The following is a 12190-nucleotide window of genomic DNA, read 5'->3' on the forward strand; positions in this document are numbered from 1 at the left end:
AGGCGGGCAGGAGGGGGCAGCTGGCGAAAAGGCAGGGAGAGGTGACAGCCTGGGCCTGCCTGCCAAAGGGGTGGCGGGGAGGGAGGGGGCTGCAGGGGCACCCCCACACACCTCGTCCCACCACGGTCCCAGCTCGCTCCGTGCTTGGGGCTGGGGCACGGAGTGAGCCCCGCATCCCGTGTTCCTAGCACCTCATCCCTGGCAAGTTGGGAGAGGCCCCAGGAAGCCTTTTCCCAATGGGTGCTGGGGGAGCGGGGTGGGATGGGGCACCCCAAACACCCCCAAACCCCACAGTGATGGCCCCACACCCCAGCCCCTTGTCTTGGGCCTGGATTCGGCTCCCACCACAGCCCCGTGGCACAGGGAGCCCGCAGGAGAGCAGCTGGGGCTGGGCTCCTGGGTCCCCATGCAGGTCCCTTGTGGCAGGGGAGGACATTTACCCCTCCGGCGGGGGCCACAAGCAAACCCCAGAGCCCCCCTCCTGTCCCCACTCCGCCAGCAGCAGGAATCACCCCCCCGTACCCAGTCCCAAGCGGGAGGCAGCACGCGGACGTCGTCGTCAAAATAAAACTTTATTCATTCGGTAACAAGAACATTGAATCTGCACATCAGTGCACAAGTTCACATTTAAAAACAGCTGAGCACATCGGTCGTAGGTCTATAGGGGAAGGGGACGATCCCAGCCACCACGGAAGGTCTGGGAGGGGCCGACAGAAGTGCTCCGCTCCCCTCCCCGGTTTGCAGCCCCGGGGGGCTCGTGCTGCCCCACGGCCGGCCCGACAAACCCCCGCACGGACATCGCATCTCCAGGAAGGAAAAGAAAAGGCACCGGCACTCGCATTCGTGCCAACGGAGATGTCTGCAGCGCGGCCGGGCTGGGGGCACCGCTCGTGGCACTGCCAGAAGGTGGCCGAGCCCCTGCCCAGCCCGACCCCGGCTCCCACCTCTGCCCACACCAGCAGGGGCTCGGGGCTCCGGCCCCTCTGCGCTGAGCCAGGACGGGATTAAGGCAGGAGGCACCGTGCTGGGAGCAGGGACCCGCTGCAGGTGTGGCTTCCTTGTCCCAGTAGGGCTGCGGGGCTCCCGGGGCAAGGGCGAGCGGCACCGCGGTGCCCACACCGAGTCCGAGCGGTGCCGGGTGCCACTGGGCTCCCTTCCACGGGGCCCTTCCCAGCAGGGGGACACGACCCAAAATCCTCGCCCGGCTTCGAGCCCAAAGGAGCCTGAAGCGGCGTCACCTCTTGCCACCCGCTGGGACCGTGCCCCCCCGAGAGGGCCGAAGGGGAGAGATCTGTACAGGTGGCGACTTCTCAGCAGACCGGACGCACGCACACGCACACACACACACCATCGAGTGCAACAGAACGCAGTGTAAAAACCAGTTTCACGCACACACTATCCGTTTGTGCAAGGCTCACACGTTACAGTACAGCCGGAGATCAGGCGGGCAAGGGGGGAGGCAATGGCTGAGATATTGTACAGGAGTCAATGTAAACAACAAAGCGTCCTCCGAGAGGGCTTCGCGAGAGACCAGAACAGCTGCTTTGTACAAAAATGCCCTTAAAACAACGCGTTCCTCCTAACCCCCCTCTGCCAGCGAGGCTCGTCAGCTGCCGAGCGCTCTGGAGATGCTGCTCCTTCCCTCGGGGAAGGTGCTGCTCCTCGCGAGGCTCAGCAGGGCGCAGGAAGCACTGGGGTGGCCGCGGGGACCAGGGGCGAGCCAGCGGCACGGAGAGGGGACAACTGTCCCCGGGCAGGGACCTCTGAGCCCAGGCACTCGCCTAGGACCTGGGAGCTGCGTGCGCTGCGCCCCTCCAGCCCGCTCCCCTTCTGCCATCGAGTTCAGAGCCTCCAGCCCCCAAGGCCTTCATCACTCTGCAGGAGAGGGACCTGCCCCGGCTGTCCCCAGAGCCGCGGACAAGGGGACAGCACGGCACGGCTCCCCCGGGCTGGAGCACCCGGAGAGGAGCGGAGTACTGGGAGGAAGCAGCGCTGCTGGTCTGCAAAAAGCAGGTGTCAGATCAAGTCGGGCAGAAAGAAAACCCCAAACCGTCACCTTCCTGATCCTCACTCTGAAGGGACAAATTACACCCGGGGCTTTCCCTCCCCAGCAGATTCTCACCCTCGGGGGCACCCTGTCCTTCTGCCCCTGTGGGCAGCGGGGTCTACGGAGGGTGGTGGGGGAGGCGAGGGCTGAAATTGCCCTTGGCCAGGTGACACGAGGCCCTTGGCCTTTCCTCACTGCCCGCCCGCCTCCAAAGCCAGCTGGAGCTGGCTGGGAGAAGCCAAACATCTCCCGCTGTCCCAGAGGAGGAGTTGGCCTCCCAGCTCAGGGCCTTGGGTGACTCGCAGCGAGCTGGCCCAGGACAACGTGCTACCTGACCCCCGCAGGGCCCTGCTGGGCCACCTCGGGCTGCGCTCCAGCCCAGGCTGTGTGCACAGTCCAGGCAAGGAAGCAGATGGTCCCTCGGATCTAGAGGAGGGCAGGGAGGTGGGATCCTGCCCCAGGCTCACTTCACCTTGCACACTGCTAGGATCTGCCCTGACACGGGACACTGGCGAGCTGCAGGGCTCCAGCTGCCCCTCTCCCAGGGGGGACGGGTGCTGCTTCCCACTACTCTGCCACGCTCCGGGGCCATGCGCTCCTCTGCGGTTGGAGCTGAGCTTGTCTCAGCAGAGCCTGCAAGGCTCTGCAGCATCGGTGCTGCTTTCCAGGCACGGCCTTGTCCGCTGCTCCTCCCACCCCATGTCCTCTCCGTGCCGGGCTTTCAGCAGCCGGAGCCATTCTGCATCTTCTCGCTGCTGCGCTCCTCCTGGGAGCAGGCCTGGGCCGACGCCAAGCACCAGCTCAGACACGCCGTGCGTGCCCTGCCGTAGCCCTGCCACGGGACTGCAGACAGGACCCAGAGCTCCCCTGCAGCCCTCAAGTGCCTTTTTCTCTGCTCCCGACAGCAGCCGGATAATTTGTGGATATGCACGGCTGGAAAGGAGGAGTTTGGATTTAGCCAAACTGCTGGGGAACCGTAAATAACGAGCTGAAATTTGGAGCAGGCGCTGCGTGCGCACAGGGGCACGGCTCTCGGGGGAGGCAAGAACCTGCAGAATGGCTCGGAGCGGGCGTGGGGATGGCTGTCCACGTCCCGCTGGCACTTCTGAAACCCAGCTTCAGGCAGGAGGGAGATGGGCAGAGGCGCAGTCCCTCTCCTGCAGCAGGGTGACAGGGGTGAACGCAGGACTGGAGGGGAGGGGACACATTTGGCAAAAGCCAGCATCGAGGCTCACTTGTGGAACGGGAAGACGGCTTAGAAAGTAAAATCCACTCCGTTTCCGTGCAGATTACAACGAACAGCACTGAGTGTGAGTTAGGTGGTTTTGTTTTCCAGTTTACAGAATGCAGTCTTGCCCTTTAAAAAAAATAGAAACAACAACAAAAATCTATATAAATACCGTATGTACAACAATTCAGGCAAAAAAAAAAAAGAAAAAGACTTCCAGAAAAGATCTTCCCTCCGGGTTGAGTGGTAGGAGTGACAGCAGAGAGGACGAAGCTTTGCATTCAGGAGGGGAATACATCGTGTAACAATTTTAACAGCCTCTAGGTCGGGAAGCGAACAGAAGTGCCTGTGAGCATGGCGGGGGGAGAGGAAAACTCAGGCAGCACGAGACCAGACCAGGGTTCGGGTGGAGGGGAGGCAGCAGGAGGGCAGAGGACAGATGATATGGCCATGAACTTGGAAGGCCCACAGCAGTATTCAAGTAATGGAAGGGTTCACACCCTAACGAGGCGTTTGTTTTAGAAGAACACCCTGGTTTTGCGGGCTCTGGCTGGGGTAACAGAGGATGGGGCAGCTGGCGGAGGAGCTGTGCCCCCACAAAAGGGGGGCTGAGAGGTGCCGGGGGGCTCGGAGCCCACCCCGCGCACTCCTCGCCAGCAGAACCGAGCCTGGGGGCTGGTCCTGGAGCAGCTCCATACGAGACCTGCCAGCACCGTGCAGTTCCAGTTTGCAGAAAGAAAAGAAAGGCCGAACAAAGGGGTCTTGGCACAGCCTTCACAGTTACGTGGGCTCTCGAACCCAGCTGCCCAGCACCATTTCGTGGCACGGGGAAAATTCAAGTCAGAGACTAGGACCTGGTTCTAAGCAACATTCCACCTTGCCGAAGCGAGCCGATAGCAGGTTTTGCTGGATAAGGGTGTTCTTTTAAAACAAACTAACAAAAAAAAGAACATTTGAGGTTATCTGAGTTAATAAAAATTAAAAAAAAAACAAAACGAAAAACCAAACAGTCCTGCAGTCAGAGTCACACACAGAAGAACCAACCCACACCTACATGCGCCAGGAACAGTCAAATGACAATATATATATAAAATTAACCCATAAAGTGCATGATCCTTATATTACACCTGCCCCTTGAGTGAACACAACCACACGGGTTCTCTGTACGAAATGGCAGCCGAGGGCTCGGGATCACATAGTATTATAGAGGGGATTGGTTGTCCGCTTTTTATCATTGGTCTTTTTGAGTCTCCTCAAGGGGTGAGTTCTACCATGCTGCTGCCGGGGGGCGACAGCCAGGCCCCGCGCTGCCGACAAGGAGTCCAGGAGCAGCGGAGGACCCTCCGAGGAGGTAGTCCACGTTGGAGCCGTGCCGGGAGCCAAGCTCTGCTGGCTGGAGCCACAGTCTTTGGCGTACTGAGCCAGCGGTCGCTCCACCGGCTTGCTCTGGGCAATGCACTCGGCTGTTCTGAGCTGCTCTACGAAATGCTGAGCAGGTTGGGGATCCTGGAGGGCGGGCGGGGAGGAGAGGCGGTGCTTCCCCCACGGGCTCTCCAAGCCCTCCTCCAGCCTCCCCCCGCGGAAGCCTCGACCCAGGGCGACGCAGGTGAGAAGCACAGGGTTGGCGTTGGAGGAGGCCGACTCCCTCTGGGATAAGTCGTCCTTGGAGAGGTCCAGGCAGTCCAGTTTGGCCAAGGATGCGGAGCGTTTCATGTGGGAAGGCGTGGTGAGCCCCGCGTGCCGGATCCGTGCTTCTATTTCCTTTGCCCGCTGCTTGACCAGTCCGGGGCTGTTGCTGCGCTCCTCGACGCTGTGGCTGCTGGAGCTGTGGGGGAGGCCGTAGCACAGGAAGGAGATGTCCAGCAGGTTCATGTTTTCAGTGTGGTGGCTGGATAAGTCCTCGCCGCTCAGCTGCCTCGAGGAGCCAGCACTGCCCCGGCACGGAGGCTGGCTGCTGTCCCTGAACGGGAGATTTGCATCTCCCTCAGCACCACACGGCGCCACTGGCTCGTTGTCTGTACTCGTGCTCTGCTCGGTGACGCCTTCCAGGTGAACCACACACGGGTACGACGAGCGATCGGGGCTGGCCGAAGGCGTACTGGCCACCTGGGCAGAGGGGGAAGCAGCACCGAGGTGAAGAGAGAGCACACCACCTTCCTCGCTGGGGCTGCCCCGGGCGGAGGTGGCTTGCTTTTGTACCGCGTGCTCTTGCAGTGACAGATTTACCAGCGTCGGAGCTCCGGGACAGGTCGGTGCCTTCTCAGAGCACAACGAAGGGTTCAAGTTTTCATCTAGCGGAGGGATGGCCGCGGCCAGCTCGCCGCCCACGTCAGCAGCCCTGACCGTGGGAGTGTACTCGATGATTTCGATTCTTTTGGGGAGGAGCGAAGGCAGTGCTGGCTCTTCCGTGCCATCAAACGAGACCACCGTCCTGCGCTCTTGCACCGGCACCTCCTGCCCCGGGCTGGGCTCTGCGGGCAGCGGGTCCCGCGCAGGGTTGGCACGGGGCACGGGCGGGTGCCTGCCTGCAGGCTGCTCTGCCCCCGGGGGCAGCAGCTCCTCGCTCTGTGCCCTGTCCTCTGGAGCCAGCTCCAGGGGCGGCTCCTCCGTCTTCCCCCGCGGCAGGAGCTCGGCAGCAGCGGAGTCGTTCCTGGAATTCTTGCGGGTCGGTAAGATGCAGACGGGAGGCACGTGCTGGTGCTCCTGCTCCTGCCTCAAGCGCTCCTCGAACTCCAAGGTGGCTCGCCGGACGGAGCCAGGGCACCACTTGGGCTCCGTGTTGGCGCTCTGCTGCTCCCCCGCAGGGCTGCTCTCCTCCAGGTCAGACTTACAGGAAGAGGGCTGCGGCGAGGGGGCAGCGTCTCGCTCAGCTTGCGGAGGGTCCCTCTCCTTCTCCTGGTGTCCAGCGCAGGCTCCCTCGCTCTGTTCCACCTTTTCCGACGCCCAAACCGCCTCCACCGGCAGGTCGTGCACCGTGTTCCTTTTTGGTGTCTGGGTGGCGTTGGCTGAAGCCTCCTTCTGCTGGGCAGGTGCTGCTCCCTGGTTGATGGACTCGATCTCTGTGATGATTTCCTTCACAGAAATCGCGTTTTCTGAGTGGGACTGCGTGAGATGGCCTGCGCCAGGCAGCTCGGGGACCTCCTGCAAGGCACAAACAGGGGAATTACAAACGGGTCGGCTGTGCTGACACACAGCAAACTGCCTAAAGGCAATGCGGGAGCACCCCCCAAAAGGAACAGAAAGCACAAGTGCTAATGTGCAAGTGCACAGAGGTTACCAACACAGAAGCAATATTATCTCTGGGACTGCGCTTAACATATTCCGGGCTGGATTTCCACCTGGGCTGAGATTTAGAAATTGTTATTTCATTGCCATGAATTCCAAAGGATTTTTTTTTCCTACATAAAGTTCAGTTAACCAAAAAAAAAAAATCCAGATGCTGCTAAAAGTACAGTTTTGAACTGAAAACGTGAAAGATTCTGCTCACGCAGGGGAGTGAACAAAAAAAGAATGGCCAAGCACTGAAACACTCCCCGAGGAAAATGGCCAGAGAGGCTCCCCCAGCAGCACAGACGCTCCCTTCTGCCAAATCGCAGGAGAGCGCGTCGGCCTCTTGTGTTTGGAAGAGCCTTATTGCCTCACATGGAGATGGAAAAGATTCAAGCAATGCAGGGTGGAATTTAAATAAGAGAGGCTCCCAGGAAAGGATGGCCCTGGACACCATCAATCCCTGTGAGAGCCCTGCAGGGTGGAAAGCGATTAGGAGAGAAAGGTACCTAAATTCAGAGGTTGCTAAATTCTGTCAAATCTCTCTCTGTCCCAGGAGAGAAGCCAACCACAATGTGCCCGACTCCATCACCCTGGGCCCAAACAGACTCATTTTATTCCATCAGTGGAAGCTCTACATCTGCCCCAATTTATTGTCTCAGTGCTGGTGCTTTCCAACCAGGGAAAAATGCCAGCTTTGTCCTGTTATTTGGTGGATTCCTCAAGTCAGATGAATAGCCACGCAGGTTCAGGATGCTGGCTGGCCTCGACTGTTCAGGGTTCAGCTGCATTAATGGGTCAAGTCCCACCTATCCGCTCTCCTGATGTGAAACTCAAAAATAAGTTTCTCATGAGAACAGCAGACCAGGTCAGGGCAGGGTTGACTCAGCCAGTGCCCTGCCACGGCCAGTAAACAGATGTTTAAGGAAAAAAAATGCAGAAAATGGCAAGTATCTAAACACAAAAGAAAAGGGTAAGTTATCTAGCAACCCCACCCCCGAGGGCTGCCCTGTTCACTGATGGCTAGACCTAGAAAATCCCCTGCCCGCAGCAAGCTCCCAGCAGGAGAACTACCTACAGACACGTTTGAGAAGTACTTCCTAAAAAAACAAGCGAGTTGTTTTAACCTTTTGTTGCTCTTCATCTGTGGAAGAGTCATCGGATGCCTGAGGGGAATTTCCAGAGCTGTTCCTCCGAGCATCTGCACCCACGTCTGCAGTTGGGGGAACTTCCAGCGCGGGCACCCTGGAGACCCCGTTCCTTCCACTCCCTTGCTCCTCTGTCCTGGAGTGGGAGCAGGTGCGTGACCTGCTCTCCTGAGAAAGCTCCACGAATTTCTCTAAAGCGCTGAAGAAATCAATCCTGTCTGTGCTGAGGTCTGTCACTTCGGGCTGGGCGTTCTGCTGGGAACTCAGGGAATTCTGGTTTGGGGACTGGGGGAACTCTTTTAAGCACGAAGTGAATTCTTCCATGGGAACCAAGTGCACGTTCATATCAGGTTTAAGGGCATCTTTTTCTAGGTCGTCCACCGTCAAATCCGGAAACTCTGTTATCTCCAAGGGGCGCTGGAGCTGCATTAAGGCCTCGGAAGCATGGCAGTTATCAGTGGGGACAGAATCTACACAGCACCCTGCCGTACAGCCGTTGATGTTGTTCAGGTTCAGCTTGTCCTCCATCTGCTCAGCGTGGAAGTCTCTACACGTGAACTCCAGGTGGATCCTCCTCTCCTTCACGCACGTCTCCTCGATCATGTTTGCATCCTCAGGGAGCTGCTGCTCCCTGTCCAGCTCAGCCGAGTAGATGGGAGACATCGGCTGCTGGTTGTCGTTGGTCTTGGCCTCCGAGATCTGGTCGGCCGAGCTGGTGATCTCCTTTTTGTTCAGCTCCAGCCCGGACTTGCAGATGGGCTCATGATGGTCTGAGAGGTCGCTGTCCGAGTGTGAGCGCCACAGTTTGTTATGCCGCTGTTTGCTGTGGGAAAGAGGAGCAGAGGAAACACTGAGCTGTGTTTTCACATACCAGGGCCAGACCCACCTTGTTCTAAGAGGATGCAGCCTACATGAAAAGCCGTGACAAATACCAGAGTCATCGACCACAACTGCAGCTTAACCTAAACATTTCAGGGCCAAACCTGCTGCTGGAGAGGTTGATCCAACACCAAGCCACTTTCCAGCCCCTAAATTCCACTGCACTGTTCTGGCTCCACACACACACGTACTCCCCAGCAGTATTTTATCACTCTACTCGATCAATTGCAGCATTTAATTGACTACAGAATCTGGTTCTTTCTCACCCAAACAACACTTTTCCACTTGCTAGCACGTAAGCACTGGCCAGAAGGGACAAGGTCCCTGGTCCTGGATGGTGGCACTGAAGTCCCATTCCTTGTGGCTCTCTCTTTGAATAACTTCAGTGGTCAATACCCAGGTCCCGGTAACCAAAAAGGGCTCTGTGCGTGTGTACGTGTGTGAGCGAGACGGGAAAACACAAGACATCCTCTACAGTCAACAAGCAGCCCCAAACACCACCTGCTTTTCCACAGGAAGGAAGGTCAAAAGTTCTCCAGCTCTTGGAAAGCCCCTTTAGAAAGGTCTGAGCAGTCACAAAGCTAAGCAGTGCCAGCAGCACTGCACCACTTTCATTATTTCCACCTGCCAAAAAAAAACCAGCCCATGTTCTGGGCTTACAGAGAGCAAAGGAGGCAACTTCTCGCCGTGAAACCACACCAGCTGGCCACATCTGCCAGGGCTTTGCGGAGTGACCACAGCCACAGGGCTGTGCTTCCACCGCTTGCCCCTAGGAGGAGAGCAGATACCACAAAAAGTCCTCGAATCTGCAGGAGACTTGGCCAAAGCTCCCTAGTCCCCTGCTAAGCGTGAGCAGGCGCTCCCAGACACATCCACTGGCTGCAGTAAGTTAATTAACAGATGCTATTGAACTAATTATAATGCAGCAATTTAGTTGTGGGTGCCCAACAGCTAAGGAAAATAATCCATTGTGGATTTAGCTTCCTAGCCCCATAAACCAGCTGTAGCCTTCACGTGTGGCACAGGGCAGACCCGGGTCCTTTCAGAGGAGAGGAAGAGGAAGGTCAAGACTGGATGCTGCAAGGCACTGCTGCGGGGTGCACGAGCTCCATCCCTAACGGGGTTTGGAGCAAAGCAGGACACCGGCACCAGAACCGGGCCTGTCCGTGAGGGAGGCTCCTGCTGAGGCTCCGTACAGGATGTCAGGGATTGCCCATGTCTCTGCTTGGGTGACCTGGGGAGAATTGCTGATGTTTTCTGAGTGTCAGTGGTGCTTCAAGCCTTTCCTAACACCCTCCTCAAACTGTCCACTAGAGCTACACCAGCTCCCCACACGGGTCCAGTCCTGCCCTTGGCTCAGCACCTCTTGCTGGGGCACTTCCAGCCCTGCTGCTTCAGTGCTGTGCTGGGCCTGCGATCTGAAAGTCAAAATTGCCTCTGTGCACGGACAAACCAAACGTGCTTAGCACAGCCTTGACCTGTGAATCAAAACAGATGTCAGCCACTCCGTGGAGGTGCATCGCATCCGGTTAGCTTGTCATCTCACGCTTCCTCCAGCCTTACAACCTGCGAGAGGTGCTAAAAACTGGTCTAAGAACAGGAGCCCGTGGCCCTTCCTGGAGCCCACAGGCACCTCTTGACCTTCTCGGGATGGGGAGAACAGCTCATGGCCATGCTAGCACTGGACCTGGAGCCCCTCATGGCACCCCCAAGCTGCAGCCAGGTCTCCATGCTCCCGTGTAAAACTACAGCTGCTGGGTCACAAACTGCACAAGGACAGGCGATGCCAAGCACTCTTTTGCTGCAACTTATCCATAACTAATAGAAGAAACAGAGCTAGCTCAGCCTGTCTGTCACTATCACCGGAGGGAGGGGATGGTTTAACCAGCCCCAGGAAGTACAGCTGTTCCAAAGCCCAGCACACGTGTTGTTGTGCAGGCAGGGGGTTTTCGTTTTACAGCTGGAAAACATATCCCAGTTGCTGTAAGCCCAGCACAGAACTGTAACTAGATAGTGCGAGCACATGGCTGCCCTCCCAGACCTTCCCTCTGAAATCTGAGCAGTCACATGAGCGTGAATCCGATGGTTTCTTGTTTTTTGTTTTTACCTGGCCTGGAATACCACGGGAATAAACAAGGCAGCCAGAGGGCAACGCTAAATAACAGCCAAGAAAGGGGAGAAAAAGCAGTTAGAGCTCAGAAAGGAACCACATAAAGGAGGGCTGTTTCTGCAGCACAGAGGCTATTCCTTGCTTCAGTGAAGCTTCCGTTACTGCAGGCTTTTTAGCCCTCCACGCACAGATGTAATGCACTGTTCTTGCATTTTTTAAAGCCTCACGAGTAATTGCGTTTGTATGGGGACTTGCAGAGTAGGTCAGGAGCTGTGGTGTGCTCAAGCGCGAGGGGAGCCACACACCATGCAAATGTTGGCAGCAAGAAAAATTTACCTCCTGAGGAAAAAAATACTGAAAGAGACGGGGGAAAAAAAAACATCCTTAACCAGAATGTTTGTACAGGGTGGCTTTGTACGCCTGCCACCAGCCAGCAGGCTGACAGATTACCTGAAGCGATTGCAGTGCTGAGGGCTGGAAGATGTGCTACACCGGCTGCTACCAGCCTAGGGCTCTTCGCAGGTGTTCAGCAACCTGTGAAGGTTGCACAGGATGTTGGTGTGCTTTTCCCATCTGAAAAGCTTCTTTTTTGTCCATCCAGTTCACCCCAGAGAGATCTGATTTCCTAGCCTGCCAGCGCTATGTAGCGCACCACAGCGGTCAGGGTCACCTCTAGCTCAGAGTTAAGCACTGACCTTTATTTGCTGGTACCAGCAGTGGCATCACATGAGGCAGCCAAGGCAGGTGTGGCATCTGTCTCAAATGGTTTTCTCAGTGCAGGAGAGCACAATTTCTTAAAATATCTATTTGACTATGACCTATCCTGATAATCCTGCTTTTTCAGGTAGGAAGAGTCACTGTGGCAGCCAACGTTTGGGGGACAGGTAAGAGGAAGGCTGCAACGGGAAGAGGTGGAGGACAAAGATCCTGTGGGTGCACCTGAACAGGGAATAAATGAGCTGGGAAGAACCCTCAGGTTGCTCGTCTGTGCTGACAGAGAAAGAGGAAGCATACTTCAGTGATAGGAGGAACTCACACCAGGGGTTTGGTATAAAAAACAGGAATCCAGACCTGGCCCAGCAGCAGAGATGGCAACGAGTGCTGGAAGCAGGTGGACAGAGAAATCCTGAGCACAGAAAGGGAAGGGAGGTCTTTGCAAATGGATAGGAAAGACCAAAGGGACGAAATAAGATGAGGACAGAGACGAGAGATAGAGCCCTGGGTGCCGTCAAGATAGCACACGAGTACCTGAGCTGTTGTGAAGAACAGCAAAAGGCAGGCACGTTTCAACCGCACTAAGAAGCTGTGAAATACTTGGGTCAAAACATGCTAAGAGCCACCTCCCGTGGCAAGAGGGGCACAGCTTGGGTAAGTTCTGCTTGAAATTGCTCCCCTGCAAGGCACACCAGGATCCCAGACAAAATACCGTAATCTGGTGAAACACGGAGTATCACTACCTCCTTCCAGCTGATCACGTGGAGGCATTGCTTAACAGAGCTTACAAGCAGATT

The 12190-nt window shown here is 56.8% G+C and overlaps 1 protein-coding gene across 3 annotated transcripts in view; it reads right to left on the reverse strand.

Annotated features, from left to right (window-relative positions):
• Window positions 1–553: 553 nt before the first annotated feature.
• SSH2 (slingshot protein phosphatase 2) overlaps window positions 554–12190 on the reverse strand; it is a 92434-nt gene continuing 80797 nt past the window's right edge. For all 3 annotated transcript variants that reach the window (XM_040533163.1, XM_040533165.1, XM_040533164.1), the window contains 2 exons: window positions 7670–8513; window positions 554–6416 (listed from right to left, as the gene is read on the reverse strand). In XM_040533163.1, coding sequence (XP_040389097.1) covers window positions 4467–6416; window positions 7670–8513 — 2794 coding nt within the window. In that variant the 3' untranslated portion in view covers window positions 554–4466. The remainder of the gene's footprint in view (window positions 6417–7669; window positions 8514–12190) is intronic.

Source organism: Cygnus olor, chromosome 20 (genome assembly GCF_009769625.2).
Source record: "Cygnus olor isolate bCygOlo1 chromosome 20, bCygOlo1.pri.v2, whole genome shotgun sequence".
Taxonomy (NCBI): Eukaryota; Metazoa; Chordata; class Aves; order Anseriformes; family Anatidae; genus Cygnus; species Cygnus olor.